A 23,745-nucleotide genomic window follows, 5' to 3' on the forward strand; every position below is an offset into this window, starting at 1 on the left:
ACCAAGTGCTCTCCACCTTTTTTATTTTTTATGAAAACTCTCGGCCACAACTTTGTAGGTAAATCTGGACGCCCCTCCATTACAGAGGACGTAAGTGTACTCGGGCACAGATTGTTTAAATGTAGTGTGAGTGCATGCCAGTGGGGGAGTGGGGAGGGGTCAGAGCCGTGCTCCAGCATGATTCAACCAAACTGTGCTTTCACTACATACACTATTTTCCTTATTCTGGCTGAAGCACTTTTATAGCTTATGTTGTAGCTAAGTTATTTTTAGTTATAAAGCCTTTAGGTTTGTTTATTTGACGGTGATATCATGTTCCTTTTATCTATATGAAGGCTTCTTGTATTCTGGCTGAAGCACTTTTTTACGTATATAAAGACTTCCATTGCAGGGATTCTTAGCAGTTTTCTGAGGCCTTCAAAGTATTTATATCAATATCAAAATGATATCATATCGACCGAAATTAAGGAATATATCGTGATATAATTTTTGGCCATATCGTCCAGCACTATTGTCTGTATGATTTTTGCTCCAATTTATTTTTTTTGCTTGTGGCTCACGATCATGACTGGTGCATCACTAGTCAACAGCTGAAATGGTCAGCGCACACATCAGTAGTCCTTATGTGTTCTGCTTGTGTTTGTGTGTGTGAGTGAGCCTGAGGAGATGGCAAAAATCCATGCTGTTTGTCACGACATCCATAATGCTGCTGCCTCTCAGCATGTGTGTGTTTGAGAGGGAAAGAGAGTGTATTCACCCTTTCACATCAAAGAGAATGAAAATCATGCTTTAGAGAAGCTTCAGTATTATTTGCGATTTGCAGATGTTCAATTCAACCTATTTTGCAGTTTAACATACTGCTTATTTATCATCTTTTGTTTATATATCACAAGAAAGGAACTTTAAAAAAAATGGCAATGTTGTAGTAGAAACATGACTGGAACTGATCTGGAACAACGTAAAATCTTATTCTCTCTATGTTGTATTACAATCATATGTTAAGATGATACAATAACCTGAAGCATGGTCAGCACAGTGTGGCAAACTTAACAACTTAACACTGGCTGTATTAAGGATGCACTGTATGTTGTGTCAAGGCCAGTCATTTTTATTTGATTTTTTTTTACAGCAATATGCAGTGCATTGGAATGTTCCATAAGGCACTGTGGAAGATGTTAGGATGTTGTTTTAAATACAGTGGATTATGAAATATATATAGATTATTTATTTAGTACAGTAGAATGTGTTGTGTTTAGGATAGTGAAATATTGTGAAATAGTCTCGAGTTCTTTGAAATGAGAGCTTACTGATAAATTAGCCTTAATGACTCGTCTTCCTAGACACACACACACACACACACACGCACACAGGTTTGACTTTAGGATAAGCTCTGCTTGCTTATCACCTCTGATACGCTGATAAAAAAAGGACAAATGGGTTTGTGCGTGTCGCACACACACTCACTCACTCTAAACATATTCATCATGTAATGAGTCTGCGCCTCCCCCATCATTAACATGGAGGAAGAGCTGATTTCTTATATACACACCTACACACACCTACACACACACCACACACACACTAATACACACACACACCTACACATACACACAGCATTCATCAGTCATTTGGACTGAGGTGTTAAATATAGTTGTAACGAGAGAAAACGGACATTGAGTTCTTACTCCTGAGTTCTGGCATGACAATAGTGACAGAGTGTGTGTGTGTGTGTGTGTGTCGGTGTGTGTGTGTGTGTGTGTGTGTGTCGGTGTGCGTGTGTGTGTGTGTCGGTGTGTTAACTAGAGAGTAATCAGAACAGTAATCAGACTAAAAAAAATGGATAAACAAATAATACAGTTCCATCTTTACTTTAAAAGTTTTAATATCAATAGTCTGTGTTATATCACTCTTTATAGTTTTACTCCTCTTTTGAACTAAACTACAGTGAGGGGAATGATGCCACCCCCCTGTGCTGAGGTACGGATTTTTCAGGTTACAGTATGGTACTTATTATTGTGTTTATAGATTAAAATAAGTACGTTTTGTGACTGTAAATCAGAGGGGTCCAATCTTAACGAAGCGCTGGTCCTTTGTGGATTATGTTGGTCACTCTTATAAACTAAATGTACTGCTGCATCTGGAATAGTCCAGTATGTGTGTTTTTTTATTTTTATTAATTAATTTATTTTTTTTGTTTTAATTTTTGAAAATTCTGTTGACCCTGTTTTCTCGGGGTCCCCCTACACTTAGAAGCTGTAATTTATCACAGTACACATGCTTTTCAATGCATTTTAGGGCAATTTCTGGACACCTCAGTACTTGTTTCAGTTTTTTCCGTAAAAAAAAAAAAAGATGTCAGTCATTCAAATGATGATCATGAACATAATGAGACGTGAAGAGTGGAGTTCTGAGAGTAGTCTAATATTCATAATGCTGTGTAGTATAAAATACACAGGTATTCAATCATTGTAAGCTGTGAGAGCATTTATATCAATGAATGAGAGGAGAACAGGAGGGAGAAATAGCGAGAGATGGGTGTGGAGGATGTGAGCTACAGTAATCAACACTTTCTTTTTAGCTTAGTCACACCACACCATTATCCAGCCTGAGGACTCTCACTAAAACCCATCCTGTAAAACACACACACACACACACACACTGTTGGCAACAAAACTTTAAAAGGCTAGATTTAGCATTTAAGGAAAGCAAGGCAGGAACTGATGAGGACTGTTTGTGTAAAATTAGAGCAAAACTCTGCTGAGCACTAATGTCAGTTTATTTAACTCTGTGCTTTTCTAGTTTACAGTGAGAGAGGCTTGGCTGATGTTGCTAGCAAATACATTTCTATAAACGTATGGATGGGCCACAAGTGTAGATTATACAAACCCCCCTTTCTCTGCAATAAATTAAAATATTTACATTTTAAATTTTCTGGAAACTTTGAGGGCTTTGGAGAGCTGCCGATTCACATACTTCTGCACTGAATAATTTCAGATCAATAACATGAATCAACCCCAAATTCTGCATTTTTAAAAATTTTACATTAAACAACTGTAATGATACAAAAGATTTGGAGGACATTACATGTTTGCTTTTGTATTGAGGAAAATATTGATTTTAAAATGAAGTTTAGGAAAGGTTTTTTTTAGTACATTTTAAAATCAGATTTTCAGTAACGTTTCTTATCAAACATGAAACATTTTGATGTAATTCTTGAATAGAAATCCTCAAGATCCGCTGCGCAAGCCAGCCCAGTAAATTGCTGTTTGTGTTTTCACACTTAGGCTATTTGCTTAATAAAAAAAAAAAAAAAAAAAAGTTTGTTCAGGAAGTATTTTATATTCTTAAACATTGTTAATTATATTAGAGGACAGTCATTGTAAACTGTATTTTTGCACTTGGGCTATAAGCTCAATATTAAATATTTCGTTTGTTTAGAAATTATTTTATATTTTTAAACCATGTTAAATTATATTAGAGTAGAGGAAAGTCATTGTTAATGACGTTATTGTACTTGGTCTATTTCGGTTCAAGGATTGTGCAGGGCATAGCCGTATTACTGATTTTGTATTTTTGCACTTGGGCTATAAGCTCAATATTAAATATTTCGTTTGCTTAGAAATTATTTTATATTTTTAAACCATTTTAAATTATATTAGATAAGAGGAAATTCGTTCAGACATCATTTTTGTAGGCCAGGCTTTTGTAACCGATTTAGCCCCTACTGTTGCCACATTACCCCTTACGTTCTATTATATAAATCAGTTTCCAAGTGCCTGCATTTTTTTTATCATGTATAATGGTCTGCGCAAGACTGATTTTTTTAAACCCACTCCTCCACGCTCCCGCGTTTCTGTCTCGTTACCGCTCCGCAAAAAATAGCTTCTTTTAATCCTGCGCCCGCCCGCCACATACACATTTCTGCCGCTCCCGCCCCACGTTCCTAATATAAATTAAATAAACTACATTTAATGCTTCAAATTTACTTAAATATTTATTAAAACAGCAGCGCTGAATAGTGAGGTCCCGTTCCTTACCCCAGTCCAAACACCATCGGTGTGTGCGTGTGTGTGTCGGTCCATCCTGCGCGTTGAGAGTTTTCTTTAGGTTTTTTTTTTTTACAATTATTACAGTTTTCTTAACTATTTATTAATTTGCTCCCGCATCGTCTGGATTAAACTCCCGCTCCAGCCAATAACAGTTCAGTTCTGTCCCGCGCGCAAGATATTCTGACGGGACCCGCGAGAACAGAAGTGGTTAGAGTGAGGTGGAACTCTGGAAAGGAGAAAAAAAACGAATATCCGAATACCAAAATTAAAAACCGAATACCTACTCAACGAACGAATATCCGAATACCCGAATATTCGGGTCCAGCCCTACTCCAGATAATGTTTTTTTTCTGCATTTATTTAAAAAGAAAGGCTCTGAATGAGGCTCTCAGCCAGTCAGCATAAAACATATCTAAAGCTTGAGTATTTATATAATTATTTAGTTTTGTTATGATTAAAACAGCTAAAAATCAACTTCTTGCAGTTTGGTGAAAAACAATTTTTTACATTTATTTATTGTAAGTCATGTTTGAATGGTGGAGCTTCAAATGCAACAGAGCTTTCTGAATCAGCCCCAGTGCCATGCCCATCATGCTCACAGTGTACAATCTCCAGGTAAAAAGGGGAAATGAATAGTGGTGTTAAATTTGTTGCTTATCACTTTTTTTTTTTTTTTTTTTTTTTTTTTTAAATAATCAGCCTGATCTAACATCAAGTTCATAAACAGCACAGCACTTCAGCTCATTCACTCATCTTTTTCTTTTTTTCATTTCGAGTTCGTTCAGAGTGTTGTGCTGCACAGTGTGTTTGACAGATAGCGTGCGAACAGCAGTGCAATCAAAGCAGCACCGCCACCCAAACCTGAGGTCAGCCCCGTCCAATAACGCTGTAAAGATTGGAGGGCAGCGAGAGGGCCCGGGAGATATGGAGGGAGGATATTGAATAGAGTGATGGACTGTAATAATTAGCTTTGGAGAGACATTTTGTGAAGGAGGACTGAAGTGAATGATGTGATTGAAATGGACATCAAAGTAGAGTCAGGTGGGGTAAGGCTGGGGTGTGTGTGTGTGTGTGTGTGTGTATCTGTCTGTTGGAGAGAGAGCTGTTTCAAACTGACACAATAGGAACCACACAGTAGTTGTTCAAGTGGCATCAAGACAGCAAGGCTATCTGCATAACAAGCAGAGCAACAAAACACACACACACACACACACACACACACCTGTACAAGCAACAAAAAAAGGTTTTGTATATTTTTTATTCATGGTTTTACTTCAGATACTGCACTTACATTAGCATGCTATGTTGCTAACAGCTTGCATCAGAATGCTGCTGCTGTTTTTAGTGAATAGTCTTTTTTATTATTTTATATTCAGAATCTGGTGTTTAAACTGGTACTGATCTCTGCTGTCTTACTACAGGACTGGATTTCAGTCTCAGCCCATGTTTAAATGTCATTGTTAAATGGTTGAACGAGCATCACATTATACACTGTCTTACCATTTAAGATGACCTTAACACAATGTAGCTGTAGAGAACACCATTACTATCAGCGCTGATGTGTTACTGGAAAATAACTGCAACCCGTGATTTATTTCTATTTTTGACTAATGAGATCATTTTTCAATTAATCGATTAGGTAATGACTATTTCTGCCCTCCATTATGCCATCCTATGAGCATGGCTCCTGTTACAATACATATTTTACCTCACCCGCTGAAGCCTGCACACCTGTGAAGTAGGGGTGGGCGATATGGCTCTAAAATAATATCACGATATTTCATGGTATTTTCACAATCGGTACTTTTGGCGATATGACAAAACACTAAAATAGAAAAAATATTTAGAATGGTATTATTGCATGCAATATGACATGGCTAACTGAGATATTATATATTTTATCAGATTTGTTACAGAAGTCAATAATTCAGAATGTCATGATACTAATAATGCACTCCAAATATCTCCATATATTCAGGATTAAAGTAAAATAAATTATACTGGACAGATATAATCTGTCTGTAGTAGATGTATAATAGGAAATGAGAACAGTGTGAATTTTTCTTTTGCTAAAAATGTCAAAAAAGTAGCCACCTAATGTGATAATTAGGGTTGGGTAAAATGTCACAATATTTCAGGGTATAATTTCGTCACAATATTCAAAATTTTTGGCGATATTATCACGTACGATACGATGACACACCCCTTCTGTGAAGTTCATCCTGTTGTCTAGTTTCTCACATAGATTTGCATGGAGTAGCTGCAGAATTATTTGGGTAATAAATCAAGTTAAACTGCACCTGAACAGCATTTTAGCAGCGTTAGAAAACAAGCAAAGGCGTAAGAGCGCGTTTGACCTTTGGGGAGACACATTTGCTGACAGAAGATGACACAAAATCCCAACCTATAGTGACTTACCGTTTGTGGAATTACAGTTAATCATGTGTGTGTGCGTGTGTGTGTGCCTGCGTGACAAATACACAGGAAAAAACTAATCAGTTATCATCTGATATTTTATATATAATTAATTTAACAGATTTGGTTATATTATATATATAAACATTAGATAAACCAAACCCTTCTAGTCTGTTTGCAAAACAAGACATTACCCAAAAGCCGATTTTATTGCAGTATATTGTTATTGTTGCAATTCACTGCTGTCATCACTGACCTCACATTTAAAGCCGGTGTTGTGCCGAAAATGGCACCCCCGCCAGGAAAAGCACCCCCTCTCGAGAGCACGCACCTACGTCTTTTTGACTTTACTTAGATTGCAAATGTAAATACCCAAGATATCTTTCTAAGCTATGCTGACTCGTGAGAAATAGGGAAAAAGAATCCGGTCATCTGCAGCCTCTCCTGAGAGGGGGCGCCTTTCCTGGCCGTGAAAAGCACCCCCTCTCGGCTGCGCGCATGCACAGTCTCCTTGATAAAAGCAGAGATAATTGGCTTCAATTAGAAACACGTTCCCTAGAGGAGGTGCTTTTCATGGCGGGGGTGCAGAATTAGGTGCAGAAAAGTTTATTTTAAAACAATTTCTGCTTTTTTTGCGGTATCATTTTGGAGGGGACAAATCCACCAATTTCTGATATTGGGTCAGACACGTTCACACACCCCCCCCCCCCCCCCCCAAACATTATGTATTGACTGATCTATTTAAATCAGCCATAATAATAATTTTGAGTGCTTTGCTGTCATGTCATTTAGCCTCTTGCCTGTATCTGCCTGTGTTAAACTGGAATTCTGATGAATTTCGCTTTGTAATAACGCTCTGTCAGACAAAAACAGAGAAAGTATACAGGCCACTTGATCTTTTAAGCACTACTTCCATGGTTTAACAGAACTGTGATGTGACAGTTTCTCTGCATATTTGAGATTGATATGTACATTATGTTCTACTTTGATGTAATTGGATCAGTTTATTGGCTATTGATGATCTAAAGAACAATGCTACAGAGCCAAGAAGCTTCATTTCATTTCTATAGTGACAGTGCAGAAGATTTACAGCAGGCACAATCCTCACAGTATCTATTTAATCATGAGCAGAGACAGAGAGGCTGATGAGGATGTATGAAGGAATGTAAGGAGTGTTGAGTCTTCATGTGCTCTCCTGCTTTGGCAGGACAGAGAGGAAGACTATGAAGAGAGATGGAGGCAGAACTCCGGTCACTAAGGTTTTAAAGACTGATGTTTCTGTCCAGAGTAGGGTTGCAACGGTATGAGATTTTCACGGTACGATAACCGTCTCAGAAAATACCGCGGTATCACGGTTATCATGGTATCACAGTTTGTTGCATATATTATTAAACTGACCCTTAAAGAAATTACAACAAAGGTTTTTTGTTCAATTAACTATTTATTGTAGAAACCTGGAACAATGATATAGATAATGTCTCCTTAAAAAAATAAGCTGTACACCATCAGGTGAAGGAAACCAGGTTTTTCCATTACTCTTAAGGGCATTTAGAGTGTATATTAAAAAAAAAAAAAAAAAAAAAAAATATATATATATATATATATATATATATATATATATATATATATATATATATATATATATAATATATATATATATACACACACACACACACACACACACACACACACATTACATGTCCTCTAAGAAGTAAAGATCCTGTATTTAAAATATTCAGTGAAATTATTTAAGTTTAAATTATTTAATATCTGATAAACTGAGCCTGGGTCAGTGTCTGATCAACAACTGTTGTAAACTTCCATTTTACTGCCTAGTTGGTATATAACCAGATACTGCAGAAAGAGGGGATTTATTTCTGACATGATCCTCACAATAGAGATTTCTATTTTAAGGCTTTCACACCGAGTCTGGTTTTAACATATGAAAAACAGGCACGTCAGAATTTGAAAATGAACGCATTTAAATGAATGGCGTCTTTCACATCCAGTCCAGCCAGGACCTTTACACGGACACGTGAATCCATCGTAGCACGCACTTCACGCCTGTACCTGCATGCCCAAATTTCGGATAACTCAGCGCTTGGGTTGTGGGTTGTGCACGACTACAAAGAGATTTTATTTAGGTTCAGATTAAAATTATAAACTAAACACATACTTTGCGCTGCACGGCGGGGTGCTGTTCTCGGAGATGGGAGAACAGGTTTGACGTATGTCCCCCCTTTAGCTGTGACTTTACAGCCACATTGATTACAAATCGGATAACCATCCTCGCGTTTGGCGGGTCTCTGAAATAGTCCCACACTGCTGATTTTAGTTTAGCCTTTTTTTAGGCGGACGGAGATTTGTTTAGTCTGATGCACTTTCTGCTGTTCTCACCGCTGTGTGCTGAGCAGCTGAAGCGGAGCAGAGTTACGCATGCGCGGGTGAGTTTCTCCGCTGGCTTGCGTTTTACCGGTAACAAGCAAACACACACGGTATGATAACCGTGCATTTTAATACCACGGTATACCGTGAAACCGGTTACCGCTGCAACCCTAGTCCAGAGCTTCATTGTAGTCAGGGTAGTGCTGAGCGATTTTCATGATTAATCCGCTCAATTCAAATTACAGTTTTAATCACGGTTTTACTTACACACTTTTTTTTTGTTTAATCTAAAATACCTGAAAAAACACTACTCATTTCTGAAGTGTTTTTATCCATATTACCTTGGTAACCGCGACCTCCCGCAGACTAACCCGCACATATTTTCTAAATATACCGCTCAGCCTGAGGACTGAGCTTGTACCGGAAAAAAGCTCCAGCACTTTCGACACAAACACCCCGTGGGATAAAGCGTATATTTAGCTAGAAATGGATCCTGCCGCTTCTAACAACTGCAGCGTCATCGCTCTCCAGTGAGGATCTGTGATTAATTGTGGAAAACAGTAATAATCTCTCCTTCAGAGTTTCTTCTGTAACTCGTTCAGTGCGTTATTTCTCAATTTTCAGTCACAGACCTGTGTGTGTGTGTGTGTGTGTGTGTGTGTTCTTTTTCCCAGGTAAACCTAGTTTTTAACCATTTCTTTGTCATCTGTATTTTGATTTTTAGTAAGAGGAAAAATCAATTATAATCGAAAATCAATTTTTTGGTGAAAATATTTTTTTAGGCCATAATCGCCTCATTTTTATGAGATGATCTGGTCTTTCCTAAATACACTTAATTTGTGGCTGAGGAAATAATATTTGTCTATCTCAGTATCTTAGCACAAGTGTCAAGTCAAGAGGCTTTTATTTTCATTACATCTGAGTACAGGTATACAGTGTAGTGAAATTACGTTCCTCTGGAACCATGGTCCAACATGGGACAACAAGCAATCGACAACATAAAGTGCAAGAATGACGATAGTGCAACATAAAACTATAATAGTTGTATTAATACATTTTTTTTCAAAGTTGGCAGGTCAATCTGCATGACTAGGTGCTTGGTTTTATAAACCTGTGGCCATGGAAGTTATTGGAACCTAAGTTCAATCTATCTCTCTCTCTCTCTCTCTCTCTCTCACGGTTCGAATCCCGCTCATGCGGCTCTGCCATCAAGCTGCCGGCGCCCAGAGGGTGCAAAATTGCCCTTGCTCCCTCCGGGTGGGTAGATGCCGCTCTCTCCCAATCACCCTCAAAGGTGGAGCCTGGCGGCACATTGCTGTGCTTTCCTTTGAGCGCGCTAGCCACTCAGGCAACGATGCATCAGCAGCAGATGCACTCGTCCGCACCCTCCTAGGGTGCCAAGATTGGGAGGAAAAAAAGGGGAAAATTAAATAAATTATAAAAAAAAAAAAAAAAAAAAACACGACACAAGACTCAGTTCTGCAGTGTTCAGTACTGTTAGCTGCTAAGATGGACTGTGCTGATGAAGCTAATCCAAGTGAGACAGATTCAACTGAGAGCTATTTCACTACAGTGGTACCTGCAGCTCCTGAGACCTGATATGTCTTAATAGTGCAATCATTCTCTCTCTCTCTCTCTCTCTCTCTCTCTCTCTCTCTCTTTCTCACTGTCCGTCTCAAAAACACAGTTGAGTTACCTTTTCACACCTGTGATTGCATAATTGCTGTCTTGCCCTCCAAAGACTTGAAAGGAGTGTGAAAGCTTTGTGTGAATTTAGCTGCCAGACTGGATCGATGTACACGTCTGCAGTCCACTCTGAAATCACACTCGGTGCTCATTCAGGAGGTCAGACAGGGGGCAGACACTTTCCCACACGACTGCAATTCTGATTCTGACTGATGCTGCCACTCTGCATGTGTTTAATGACATCACAAACACACTTCAGAGCTTCGTGGCTCTACAACCCGGCTGAACGAGGATGGCAGGGGAAGCTCTGGGCTCTGTGTGTCTTTTTCTCTCACTCTCTCGTTTGCACTCTGTCTGTCTCTATCTGTCTGTCTAGCTTTTCTTTCTGTCTGAAGATTTTGTCTCATTTTATCAGTCAGTTATCAAACTGTTTTTGGCGTTTTGCCATGTGGGTCAGGAATTCAGCTGGATAAATCGAGCTTGTGTGTGTGTGTGTGTGTGTGTGTGTGTGTGTGTGTTTGAGTAAGAGAGAGAGAGCAAATCTAATTAAGAGGTGAGGGAATGGTCCAGTTGAAAAGGATGTTTGGTAATGAAAGCAGAATGTGTTGAGGTCAGAGGAGTGAGGGTGTGTGTGGGTGTAACAGCTGTTCTCCTGCCCAGTACCTGTAGCCCTCACACTCCTAATAATGAGTTGTGTGCCCCCTTACAATAATGATGAATTATTAAAGCAGTATGTTAATGCTAATGTATCCTTCCTAATATCTTTATTCTTGCTCTGGCTCGCTCTCTTTTTCTCTCTCGCTCTCTCTCTCTCTCTCTCTTGCTCTCTTTTTCTCTTTAGCTCTTGCTCTCTCCTTTCAATATCACTCTTTCCTGATTTTACTTCACTACACTTCAGGCAGATGAAACGAAACAGAAACCTGTTTTATGTACTGACAGATATTGACATGAATTGTGTTGGAATTGACTTTGGTCCACAGTTCGGTCCGGCACCATAAAAAATTCTTTTGAACAATATATCATCCCAGAAATGATTGCGATAAACAATAGTGTTGTCACTTTAAGACCATTAAATGCCAAAATGCCAATGAAATAATGATAATACAATATCAAAGAAGTTTAATATTCAACACAGCAGTTATAACCATTTAATACAAATTGTGTTGTTTTTAAATCATATTGGAAAATACTTACTGCAGATCACACTGTGTGTGTGCAAAGTCACAGTTATTGACACATTAAGTCATTTCCTTTTTCCAATTTTCTTTCTTTACATTTATTTAGCATAGATTGGCTTCATCTTGGTAATATTTGTGTCCTTATATCCCAGCAAAATGCAGTGTCCGCTGTTAAATAAATTGATCATGCTTTAACATTATTTAGATTATTGCTGTGCAAACATACAGTACCAGTGATACGTTTCTCAATCAGTGTTTCTTTACATTGAAAAACAGTTAAGGGACACCCGATACAGATATAGCTACATCGGGCACAATGTACAGTTGTGGTCAAAAGTTTACATACACTTGTAAAAAAACATAATGTTATGGCTGTCTTGAGTTTTCAATAAGTTCTACAACTCTTATTTTTCTGTGATAGAGTGATCGGAACACATACATGTTTGTCACAAAAAACAGTCATAAAATTTGGTTCTTTCATAAATTTATTATGGGTCTGCTGAAAATGTCACCAAATCTGCTGGGTCAAAAATATACATACAGCAACATTAGTATTTGGTTACATGTCCCTTGGCCATTTTCACGGCAACTAGGCGCTTTTGGTAGCCATCCACAAGCTCCTGGCAAGCTTCAGGTCGAATGTTTGACCACTCTTCTTGACAGAATTGGTGCAGTTCAGCTAAATGTGATGGTTTTCTTGCATGAACCCGTTTCTTTAGCACTGTCCACATGTTCTCAATGGGGTTTAAGTCAGGACTTTGGGAAGGCCATTCTAAAACCTTAATTCTAGCCTGGTTTAGCCATTCCTTTACCACTTTTGATGTGTGTTTTGGGTCATTGTCTTGTTGGAACACCCAACTGCGCCCAAGACCCAACCTTCGGGCTGATGGTTTTAAGTTTTCCTGCAGAATTTGGAGGTAATCCTCCTTCTTCATTATCCCATTTACTTTCTGCAAAGAACCAGTTCCACTGGCAGCAAAACATCCCCAGAGCATAATACTACCACCACCATGCTTGACAGTAGGCATGGTGTTCCTGGGATTAAAGGCCTCACCTTTTCTCCTCCAAACATATTGCTGGGTGTTGTGGCCAAACAGCTCAATTTTTGTTTCGTCTGACCAGAGAACTTTCCTCCAGAAGGTTTTATCTTTGTCCATGTGATCAGCAGCAAACTTCAGCCGAGTCTTAAGGTGCCTTTTCTGGAGCAAGGGCTTCTTTCTTGCACGGCAGCCTCTCAGTCCATGGCGATGTAAAACACGCTTGACTGTGGAGACTGACACCTGTGTTCCATCAGCTTCCAAATCCTTGCAGACCTGCTTCTTGGTGATTCTTGGTTGACTCTTGACCATCCTGACCAATCTCCTCTCGGCAGCATGTGATAGCTTGCATTTTCTTCCTGATCGTGGCAGTGACACAACTGTTCCATGCACTTTATACTTGCGTATAATTGTCTGCACAGTTGCTCTTGGGACCTGTAGCTGCTTTGAAATGGCTCCAAGTGACTTCCCTGACTTGTTCAAGTCAATAATTCGCTTTTTCAGATCCACACTGAGTTCCTTTGACTTTCCCATTGTAGCTTTTGTAGCTGAGTCTAATCACTGGGTCAAATGAGCCCTATTTAAATGGGCTCATGGGAAGTCAACAGCTGTAGTCAATCAGAATCACTTACAAGAAGTGAAGAGGCCATGACATGAAGCTAATTTGATTGACACAACTCGCTACATCACCAAAATTGACAAATTTTGTTGCTGTATGTATATTTTTGACCCAGCAGATTTGGTGACATTTTCAGCAGACCCATAATAAATTTATGAAAGAACCAAATTTTATGACTGTTTTTTGTGACAAACATGTATGTGTTCCGATCACTCTATCACAGAAAAATAAGAGTTGTAGAACTTATTGAAAACTCAAGACAGCCATAACATTATGTTTTTTTACAAGTGTATGTAAACTTTTGACCACAACTGTAGCTGCTGGTTAACTGGTTTACTTTAGGGAATTGTATGTCTTCAGAAAGGGGACATGGGGTGCAGTAATGAATTATTAATGTCAATTCTATCATTCCTCTTTGATGGGGAGCTGAAATTAGCTTTTATTTAATTTTTCAGTTCCACCTTAAATGCTGCTGGCTCTGCCATCTGTTGCACCACTTAAGGTGGAATGGGAAAGTTAGCTAGTCAGCTAGCTACTTAGACGAACTACAAGTGATTTCTTTTGCATGTTATGAAGAAAATGGCCATAAAATATTGAAACTACACATTAAACTATGATACTATAGTGGTTATCGTAATTTTAACAAGGAAAATACCAAAAATTGTGGGTTTCTTGGGTCAGTTGTGCTGCCATCTTGCCTGTGATTCTCATAGCCCTGTGTTTTGCGTGTGTGTGTGTGTGTGAGAAAAATCTCTGTTTGAGGGATTATATACCCTTAAGGCTGGAGGTTCTCTGGCCTGGAGTGTTTACTTCCTGTCTGCTGGCTGATTGGTGGTTCATGGTCATGAGTTAGAAACCTTTGCTGGATGTAATAATTTGTAGTTCTGTGAAAAATGTGAAAATCTTTTTTGTTGTAGTCATATGATGAACATCTTTAAGTGGAACAGATTGATTCTTTCAGTTTATGTATGTTTGTCTGTCTGTCTTTCTCTGTCTGTCTGTCTTTTTCTGTCCACCTGTCTCTGGTATTTCTATGTATTATTTCTTTTTCTTTTTGCCTGTTGTTTGTGTGTTTACCTTCTTGTATGTGTATGCGTGTGTGTGTGTGATTGTTAATGTGTCTTGCCCGTCTAGGCATGACTGTGATGAGTGTGTGTGTGTGTGTGTGTGTGTGTGTGTGTGTGCGCGCGCCTGCATGCGTGTGTATTTTAGTGATATCTATTTCTCGTTGTTTTTGGCAGCCACCAGCACTCCTTTGTGGTGTGGACCACCCACTCTCTGCTTGCTGCATCTCCAACCTATCACCTGACAGGGTAATGCACCAATCAGCTGCTTGCTGTGCTGTGTCATGTGACTGTGACTGTGCATCGCCCCTCGTGTTGCCATAGAAACCCCCCTACATCTGTGTCGGGGTGTATCCTAGCCGTCTTGAACAGATTCCTTACCGTGCGTCCCACCTTCCTTCTCCTCCTCCTCCTCTCCTTCATCTTAACACTCTTAATCCATCCATCCATCCATTGGGCCATCCATCCTTCTACCCATCCTTCCACCTGGTCCCGTCCACTAACAAACAGCTTCAGCTACCCGATCACGAACCGTGTCTATAAGTTGCTTCATTAGTTCTGCAATTTTTTTAAGTTGATTTATATTTATATGTGTCTGAATGTAACCATATATCTGTCACAGTGCAGAGGAAGATTTAATAAAGGCGGTGGTGTTTGTTAGCTCTGCTGTGTTGCTGTGCTTAGGAAGACGTACTTCAAAAATGGGTATCCGGTTAGTTCTACACACTCTACTAATAAGCCAAACAAGCCTGTATAGACCGCAAAGAAGAGACGGAACTGACTGATAATTAGTTGCTTCCTGCCAGCTTTGTATCTAGTGGATGACTGAGGAACTGCAGCTTTTTGTCACTAGTGAGCCTCTTCTTCAGCAGTGAGCCTCACACACAAAGCTGCTGTAAAATTATCTGATAGTCTTCTATGATCAATTAAATTAAACAAATGATCGCCTAGTTTGACTGAAAAAAACAACAACAACAATTTGCTGTATCAGTTTTCAGTGTGCTTCCTTTCTGTGCATTCTGAAGCTTCTAAACACTGCAGAAGTATAATTTAGTTGTAACCTTAGACGAATATTATATATGTGTGTGTATATATATATATATATATATATGTATATATTGTTGTTGTTGTTAGCTCCTTCCTAGCTCTGTTGCAAAACCAAAAAAAGCAAATGGGAAACACCAAACATGTTTTGACTGTATTTAAGGGTTTAGAGGATGGAAATTCCAGATGCCCTTGAACACAGCCCAAACCATGAACAACAGCGTACTGGTTGTTGAGGCCTCCATTTTAAATTGGTTGACCTCTGTGATTTTTATTCTGTGCTTATGTAACCTGTGAGGTTAAAGCTTCTCCCTCAGCTGCAGTGAAGATGGAGATGGATCGGGGTTAAGGGGTCGAGGACGCTTTGTATTAGAACACAGATCTTTTACTGTTGTCGTTGGTCTCTTGTTTTGGTGATTTTTTAATTTTCATTTTTTTGTGAACCGTGTGTGTATTTTCACACCTTGCAGCTGCACTGTTAAAGTAGCAATAGACTTTATGAATATATCTATGCTGATGGGTGTGGTGGTCAGGCACATTTCTAGTGTAACAGAAAACACAGGTGCACCACTATCTGATTAGATCCCTAACAATAGTCAATAGTCTGACATTCATTTCTATCTTGCGCGGACACACCTCAGTTTGCGCGGACACACCTCAGAGCTAGCGCTTAGCACGGTTAGCAGCTAATGCTAATACTGCTCCAGCAGTGCTAGCCAAGGTTGGCAGCAGGTATCAGGCTGATAATACTCACCTCTGAACAGCGAAAGAGCTACGCAGAGCGTGCTTAGCAGCTAATGCTAAAACTGCTTTAGTCTCAGTGCTGGAGAGCTAAACTGAAACTCCTGTATAACGCTGCACTTCATGCTTTACTGCTTCTTACAACCTGACTGGTAAAATTCATACATAAGGCGCGCCAGATTGTAAGGCGCACTGACGATTTTTGGGGAAAATAAAAGGATTTTAGGTGCCCTTTAAAGTGCAAAAAATACAGTAATTAAAAATTTAAATTTAATTTAATTTAAAAAACAGCTTGCCTGATTTTTTTTCTTTCTTTCTTTTTTTTTTACTACATTACTGCATTATTTTCACAGTATCGCATTATTTTCACAGTATCGCATCAGATCAGAATATGATATCGACAGATACTAAAATCATCTAAAATCTAATGCCTCTGGCTCATATATATAGTATAGAGTATAAGGAGACCCATCATATTTTGTTCATGTTAACCTCTTCATAACCGCCTAGCAAGCCTGTGTTCACACTGCAGTTTAATGTAGATTTATTTCTGAAATCAGGGCAGAATTTCTTAAGTCACATTTACACTAAGCACATCTCAACATAGAGAGAGAGAGAGTGATAATAGAGCCGTTCTTAAAAGTCTTAAAAGTAGTCTATTATTTACTGTGAAGCTTTAAGTGTATTTATTGTATAATTGTTTTTGTTTGCAGTTTATATGCATGCACTAAATATTCTGCAATATTATTTGCTGCATTATATTATTTTTTTCTATATTATTTATTTTGCCCCATTATGATTATGCTGTTATACTCTTATACTATATTCCTGAAATTAATGAATTATTTTACTGTTTTTCTATATCGCCAAGTTTATCGTTATCCCAAAAATACTCTGAAATATTGTGATATTATTTTAGGGCCATATCACCCACCCCTAGTGTATACAATATAATTATAGCATTGACATAATGTCAATATATATACAATATATTGATACTGATTACTTAATGTTGTTGACCCCAGTATTGCCTGTTATGATGTTTTAGCAGTGCAAAACAACAATCAAATTATGTGCCTTTTCATTAAGAGTAATTGGAATTAATTTGATTGAGATCGACTAACTTTTTAAAGCGGTAATTGCATTATTAAGCTATTTTTTTATTCACATCAGTAGCATAAAATGAGCTTCACACTGCACACATATACATGGTAGTCTGAAACACAGAAACTTCTTGCTGTATTTATGTTCTTGCTCACACGCCAGACGCGTGCTTGTGTGGATTGTTGGGGCCGTTTCTGTGCGTTTAGGTTTGTGCCTCTGTGAAAACAAACCAAACCAAAGAGTAAAATACTCCAGATAAATGAATTCATCAACTGATCAAAGCCAGAGAAACCAGCTTCAGGTGTGAAAATGCCCTAAGACACTTAATATAGCACACAGCAGAGCCACAAAAAAAATGAGAAATGGATGCAACCCTTAAATGGATCCAGTACACACACACATGGACACACCAACACACACACACACACACTCAGTACCAAAAAAAAAAACACTTTAATATCCAGCAGGAAAGCCTTATCTTGTATTCTAACAATCATCTCTCTCTCTCTCTTTTCTCTCTGTAGATCTCTGGTGGAGGATGATGACGCTCATATGAAGGTGTCTCTCGGCTGTGGTGAAATGGGTCTCTCTGCCCACCTGCAGGCCTCGAAAACGGGCAACACGCGCTTTTTCACTAGTAACACGCACAGCTCTGTTGTTCTACAGGTAAGAAAAGTTGTTACAGTCTGGTACGCACTAATTAATTGGGGAAGTAAATCGCTTCCATTTATTTACAATAAGTTTAGATTTCCATATTTCCACTAAAGCTGGAGCATTAGCATTAGCATCTAACAGCTAGCAGTTATGCCAATGCTGCTCCAGCAGTGCTAGCAGGGGTAAGCATCAGGCTACAGGCCAGTGATACTCACCTCTAGATGGCCAAAGAGCTAGCACTTAGCGCAGTCAGTGGCTATTGCTAATGCTGCTACAGGCCGAAAATAATCACCTCTGAACGGCAAAAGAGCTAACGCTTAGTGCGGTTAGCGGTTTTTGCTAATACTGCTACAGAGCTAAACTGAAACTCCTGTATAATACTGTACTTCAGCGGAGTGGCTTTACTGTTCCTTACAACCTCACTGGTAAAATTCGTACATGAGACACAAAAGAAATTTGGTTTAATTGGAGCGTTTGGTTGTGTTGTTGGACTTTGGGTTTGTTTCAGCAGTGAGAGAAGAGGCGTATTTTTTATTTTATTTTTTTTCTCCCAATGTCATGCACGTTAGGAGGGTTGTTGTCCCTACAGCGATTTCTCCGGGTTTCCAGAACACTGGTCCAGCGTTAGGAGCTGGTCTGACTCTAATTAAACGCTGTGTCATGATGAGCAGTGGGCAGAACATCACCATCTGCCTACACGGGCATACTGCCACAGGACGTGCGTGCGTGCGTGTGTGTGTGAGTGAGTGTATGAGTGTGGGTGTGCGTGGGGGTGTGGGTGTGTGTGTGAAGGTCATTGCAATATAGTCTTGTTTTCTGGCTCACGCACACGCAACCACCACCATCATAGCGCCTCTGCACATGAGAAAATTCATTAGCACCTGTCAGCAGGTCACCTGGCAGCTTTGTGTGTTTGTGAGTATGTGCTTGTTTTCTTTCAACCAAATACCTAGACTGTAGAGGCATTTCAGAAGTGTGTGCGTGTGCGTGTGCTCCCTTTAGCTTGTTAGAAAGTTCAGAGAGTTCATATAAACGTGCACATACACACGCACACACACACACACACACACACACACACACACACACACACACACACACACACACACACACACACACCCAGAGACCATATAAATGTATCATCTATCCTTGCTCTGTCATTGGTTGTGACAGTTGGTGTTTCAGTGACGAGGTCACACAATTGATCGCCACGACAGCAACATTGACAGCTGTCACTGTCTCATCACTGTCACAGTGGGGAGCATCACAAACAAACAAGAGACAAACAACTAAACACCCTCTGGTTCTGATTCTAAAAGTGGAGCAGAGGACAGTCACACAAATGTATTGATCCAAAACCCAGTACCAGTATTGTGCTAATACCAGTAAGAACAGCACTGAAGAGAAACATTAACCAGTAATAAATTCCTAATTAATTAATTTAAAAATAATATATTATTTCTTTGATTTCTTTTCCTGGTTTATATGAGTTTATATCCCACAATTCACTCCTGAATAGCTGCATCAGAAAGTTTACAGAGTGGTAGATAATATTTGTGATGAGCAATATGAATGATGAATGATTTGTGCCATTGATAAAACAGTGGCACAATAATGCAGTCACACCTTTAACCTTTTAAAGAGGCTCTAAACCCTAAACCATATGTATAATTTATTTAAAAATAGCTGAAATTTGTTTCTATGAAGTAATGAAACGTACCAGTCTTGCTTATTTTTTATAAAAAATTCCTAATCTTTAATAGAAGCTTTTATTGGTGTCATTTCTGCCTCTGCAGTTCCCTCACAGGTTCAGCTGTGCTATAGGCGAGAATGATGTTTCTCTGTGTACTTTTGTATGCTAACTCACATTATGCAAATCAGTCTATTAATAAAACTGCCCCTTGTTGATGTCCAACCACCTGCTTCTCACCACTATTAAAAGCACACTGCTTAGCCCAATCAGCTCTCCCTGCTGCCCTGCCCCTAAACCCATACATCACCCAGTGCCCCACCCAAACTACCCCTCCCTTTTTTCAGATAATATCCGGGGGTTTGGTGCCCCTTTAAGCCAATTTCCCACCAGACACAGTAATCATGATGCTTGATGCATCACACTGCACATAATCTACACCCATATCGATCAGTGTAGCTTTTCACACAGGCTGTACACGCCATAGGACACCATGGCAGTAATGCACGCCTGAAGCAAAAACATTTGACGCATGCTGCGTGCCACATTTTAACTCTATACAGAAACAGTACAGAATGCAGTACTCTTGCTGAATGTTATGTTTATTGAGGGGGAAAAAAAAAAGAAAACATTGTGCCCAAACTTTTGACAGATACTGTATCTACCTGCCGAGAGTACTATGCCTACATAAGAAAAAAAAGCAGAAAGCTGATCACAACAGGCAATGTTAATGATGCATTGGTCACGATTTTGATATCATATATGTTGGAATGAATAGTTTATGATGTAATTATCACAATAGGCTTAGTGTCAGGAGCTTCAGAACCAGCATTGAATTTTTTTTTAAGCTAACATGCCAAATCAAATAGGTTTGATTAAATCCTGTTTTGTAAATTTAAATAAAACGATCACTGTTTGTCTCTCACTCGCTCACTTTCTCACTCTTACTCAGTTGCACTTTCTCTCTCTCTCCTCTCTCTCTCTCTCACTCTCACTCTCTTTCTGTCTAAAGCTCTGGGGGGGGGAAGGCAAATTAATTTTTTTTTTTTTTTTTTTTTTTTACCAATTTTACCAAATTGAAAACCTCACTCAAGAGGAAGATGGATGATCACAAGCCATCAAATTTTGCCCCATGAGTGGCATAAAGTAAAAGTAAAAGCAGTGTGTAAGACTGGTGGAGGAGAACATGCCAAGATGCATGAAAACTGTGCATTACTTGAGGGTTTAAAAGCTCTGCATCTTTTTTGCATTTTTCATTTTCTGCAAATAAATGCTCTAAATTACAATATTTTTATTTGGAATTTGGAAGAAAGTTTTGTCTGTAGTTTATAGAATTATAGATATGATAGCTAATGGTTTGTCCCAAGAAGATTGAAAAAGATGGAGCCTCTCAAAATGACAGTATGAGAATGACATAACTCATGTCTGCCGTTAAATATGGTGTGTGAGAATAATTAATTACATTTTTTTGGTTACAGTTTAAAAAAAGATATCAATAAAATTATCATTTGGTTATCGGTATCAAATTTAATGCATCATACTGGTATCTGTATTGAAAATTGTAAAATGATACCCAGGCCAATTGCTAACTATGGCCTGTGGTCTGCTGATGTAGCTCTGAATACAGCACTAACTTAATCAGTCTAGAGGGAATTATGCTTGATAGAAGTAGATACAGCATGTCAGAATCCATTTATCAAACACAGACATGGACCACAGTGATTCATCTGTTCTCTTTAGCCAATACTGGATGCTAATTACACAGCGTAGCACTTGCTTATTTAATAACCTCTGCATTCAAACTGCAAAGGGCATAGAGGTAGTAGGGACTGTTACAGACCTTTCTTACAGTCACTGTGTCGTCATGTGCAGCTCTGAATAACGGCATTATTAATCTGTGTGTTCTATTCATTTGGGTGTTTATCAGTGTAGTTGTAATCTATTAACGGACATGATTTTGGACTAGAAAGCAAACAAAGATGACCCTTCCATTAGTGTCATGGAAAATTAGGTAAATATGGAAAATTGTTGTTTTATTCTAAATATATAAACTACAGACAACATTTCTCCCAATGCCAGATAAAAATATTGTCATTTAGAGCATTTATTTGCAGAAAATGAGAAATAGCTGAAATAACAAAAAGATGCAGAGCTTTCAGACCTCAAATAATGCAAAGAAAACAAGTTTATGTTCATAAAGTTTTAAATCAATATTTAGAATCAAGGTTTTATGCATCTTGGCATGTTCTCCTCCACCAGTCTTACACGCTGCTTTTGGATAACTTTATGCCACTCCTGGTGCAAAAATTCAAGCAGTTCAGTTTGGTTTGATGGCTCGTGATCATCCATCTTCCTCTTGATTATATTCCAGAAGTTTTCAATTTAAATTTAAATTTTTTAATCAATTTCAAGTTGTCTCTTTTTTATTTCCAGAGCTGTATATTGAGATGGTTCAACAATTTTCAACAAACGATTTTATTGGTTGCTATTCAGTGCTTTGATATGGGAACAGGAGGAAAAGTGGAATATTAGAATATCTAAACGAAGTTAAACATGCATGATAATGAGAGGGAACTGAGCTGCTGTGTGTATGTATGTGTGTGTGTGTGTGTGCGCATGTGTGTTGTAGGGATTGATGGAGATTAATCAGTATTTAAACTGAGCCGGCATGTTCTCACACAATTACTGCCCATTTAATCAAAGTTTAATTGAATCAATACTAATCAACGGAGACTTATCTGAGCTGTGTGCGTGCGAGTGTGTGTGTTGAAACACATACTCTTATACACAAGTGTGCTTTTCACTAATTTCTGGAGTGAGTTCGCAAGCATTTACTTGTATTGTATTATATTTGTATAACATTAAACTTGAGTGTTTATATGAGACTGTCAGCAAAATTTAAATTAAAAACACAAAGCAGAGGGGGTCCGAGTGGTCCAGCAGATTTCCATCAGCAGCCGGAGTCCGAGAAAGCACAATTGGCAATGCTCTCTCAGGGTGAGTAGATGCCCCCCTCTCCCCACATCACTCTCATGGTGATCACAAGCTCAGTACATGCTTCTGTGAGCTGATGAGCTGAGTGCTTTTCTATTGGCTGGTGTCAGGCTGGACAGATTGTTGCCAATATTCTTCACAACAGCTTTACCCTATTGATTTGATTAGTGCCAACATGTGGAGTAATGAAGCAGTAACTTTATTAAGGTAAACTGGGGGTGAATCCTAGAGAGTTTTATTAAAAAAATATACATATTTGAAGCCATATTTGGATAATATATTGCAAATAAAAATATGATATATTGATATATCGCAGTAACAATGTTTTGTCTCAACCTTTTTCATTTTTTTTAAATAAACATATAGGATTTTTTACACTTTCTTCCTCTGCTTAAATTTTTCTGTTATCTCTCTAATCATGTTTTTCCCCCTCTTTGTTTAATATCTTTTTTTTCTTTCTCTTTATCTGTTTTTTTTAATTATTATTATTGTTTCTTGTTTTGATTTGCATATAGACACGCACCCCAAACAAAAGCAGTTAATCTCATAATCTTTTGTTACTGTCGCATAAATAGGACAGATTCATTCTATATTAATGCTTTATCTACCTCATGCAGAAGACACACACAAACACACACCGTCTGTCTGTTTAGACAGATGTGTAGGCCCATAAACATTGATTACAATGATGGGTAAATGGATGTTTAATTTACTAGATTGCTCTCTTTTATGTTTGTGAATGTGTTGAGTGTGTTTTACTAAAGCAAATAAAACTGTCTAACTGTCTCAATTAAAGCTATATTTGAAAAACTACATGACTGTAAATAACAAATTAGTTAACAAAAGTTGTTTAGTAAATGTAATAGTTAACTAGTTATAGTTATAGTTATAGTTAACTCCTATTATGGCCTGTCACGATAAGATTTTTTTGTGGACGATATATTGTCATGTAAGCATTTTCACACCAGCACTGTTTGGTCCAGTTAAACAAAATCTGGTCCGTTTGTACCTTTTAGCGTGGTTTAATTGAGCAGGTGTGAAAACAGTAATCAAACTCGGGTGCAGATCAAAATAACCAAGCCGAGACC

At 38.4% G+C, this 23,745-nt stretch overlaps 1 protein-coding gene across 6 annotated transcripts in view; it reads left to right on the forward strand.

Annotated features, from left to right (window-relative positions):
- The window catches only part of klhl13 (kelch-like family member 13), a 97,808-nt gene that overhangs the window by 37,751 nt on the left and 36,312 nt on the right, over positions 1-23,745 (forward strand). For 3 of the 6 annotated variants that reach the window (XM_022664456.2, XM_007236360.4, XM_007236359.4), the window contains 2 exons: positions 14,611-14,682; positions 17,847-17,988. In XM_022664456.2, the coding sequence (XP_022520177.1) occupies positions 14,611-14,682; positions 17,847-17,988 (214 nt within the window). The remainder of the gene's footprint in view (positions 1-14,610; positions 14,683-17,846; positions 17,989-23,745) is intronic. The other 3 variants (XM_007236363.4, XM_007236365.4, XM_007236362.4) reach the window with 1 other exon arrangement.

The sequence above is a fragment of the Astyanax mexicanus genome, chromosome 1, assembly GCF_023375975.1.
Source record: "Astyanax mexicanus isolate ESR-SI-001 chromosome 1, AstMex3_surface, whole genome shotgun sequence".
Taxonomy (NCBI): Eukaryota; Metazoa; Chordata; class Actinopteri; order Characiformes; family Acestrorhamphidae; genus Astyanax; species Astyanax mexicanus.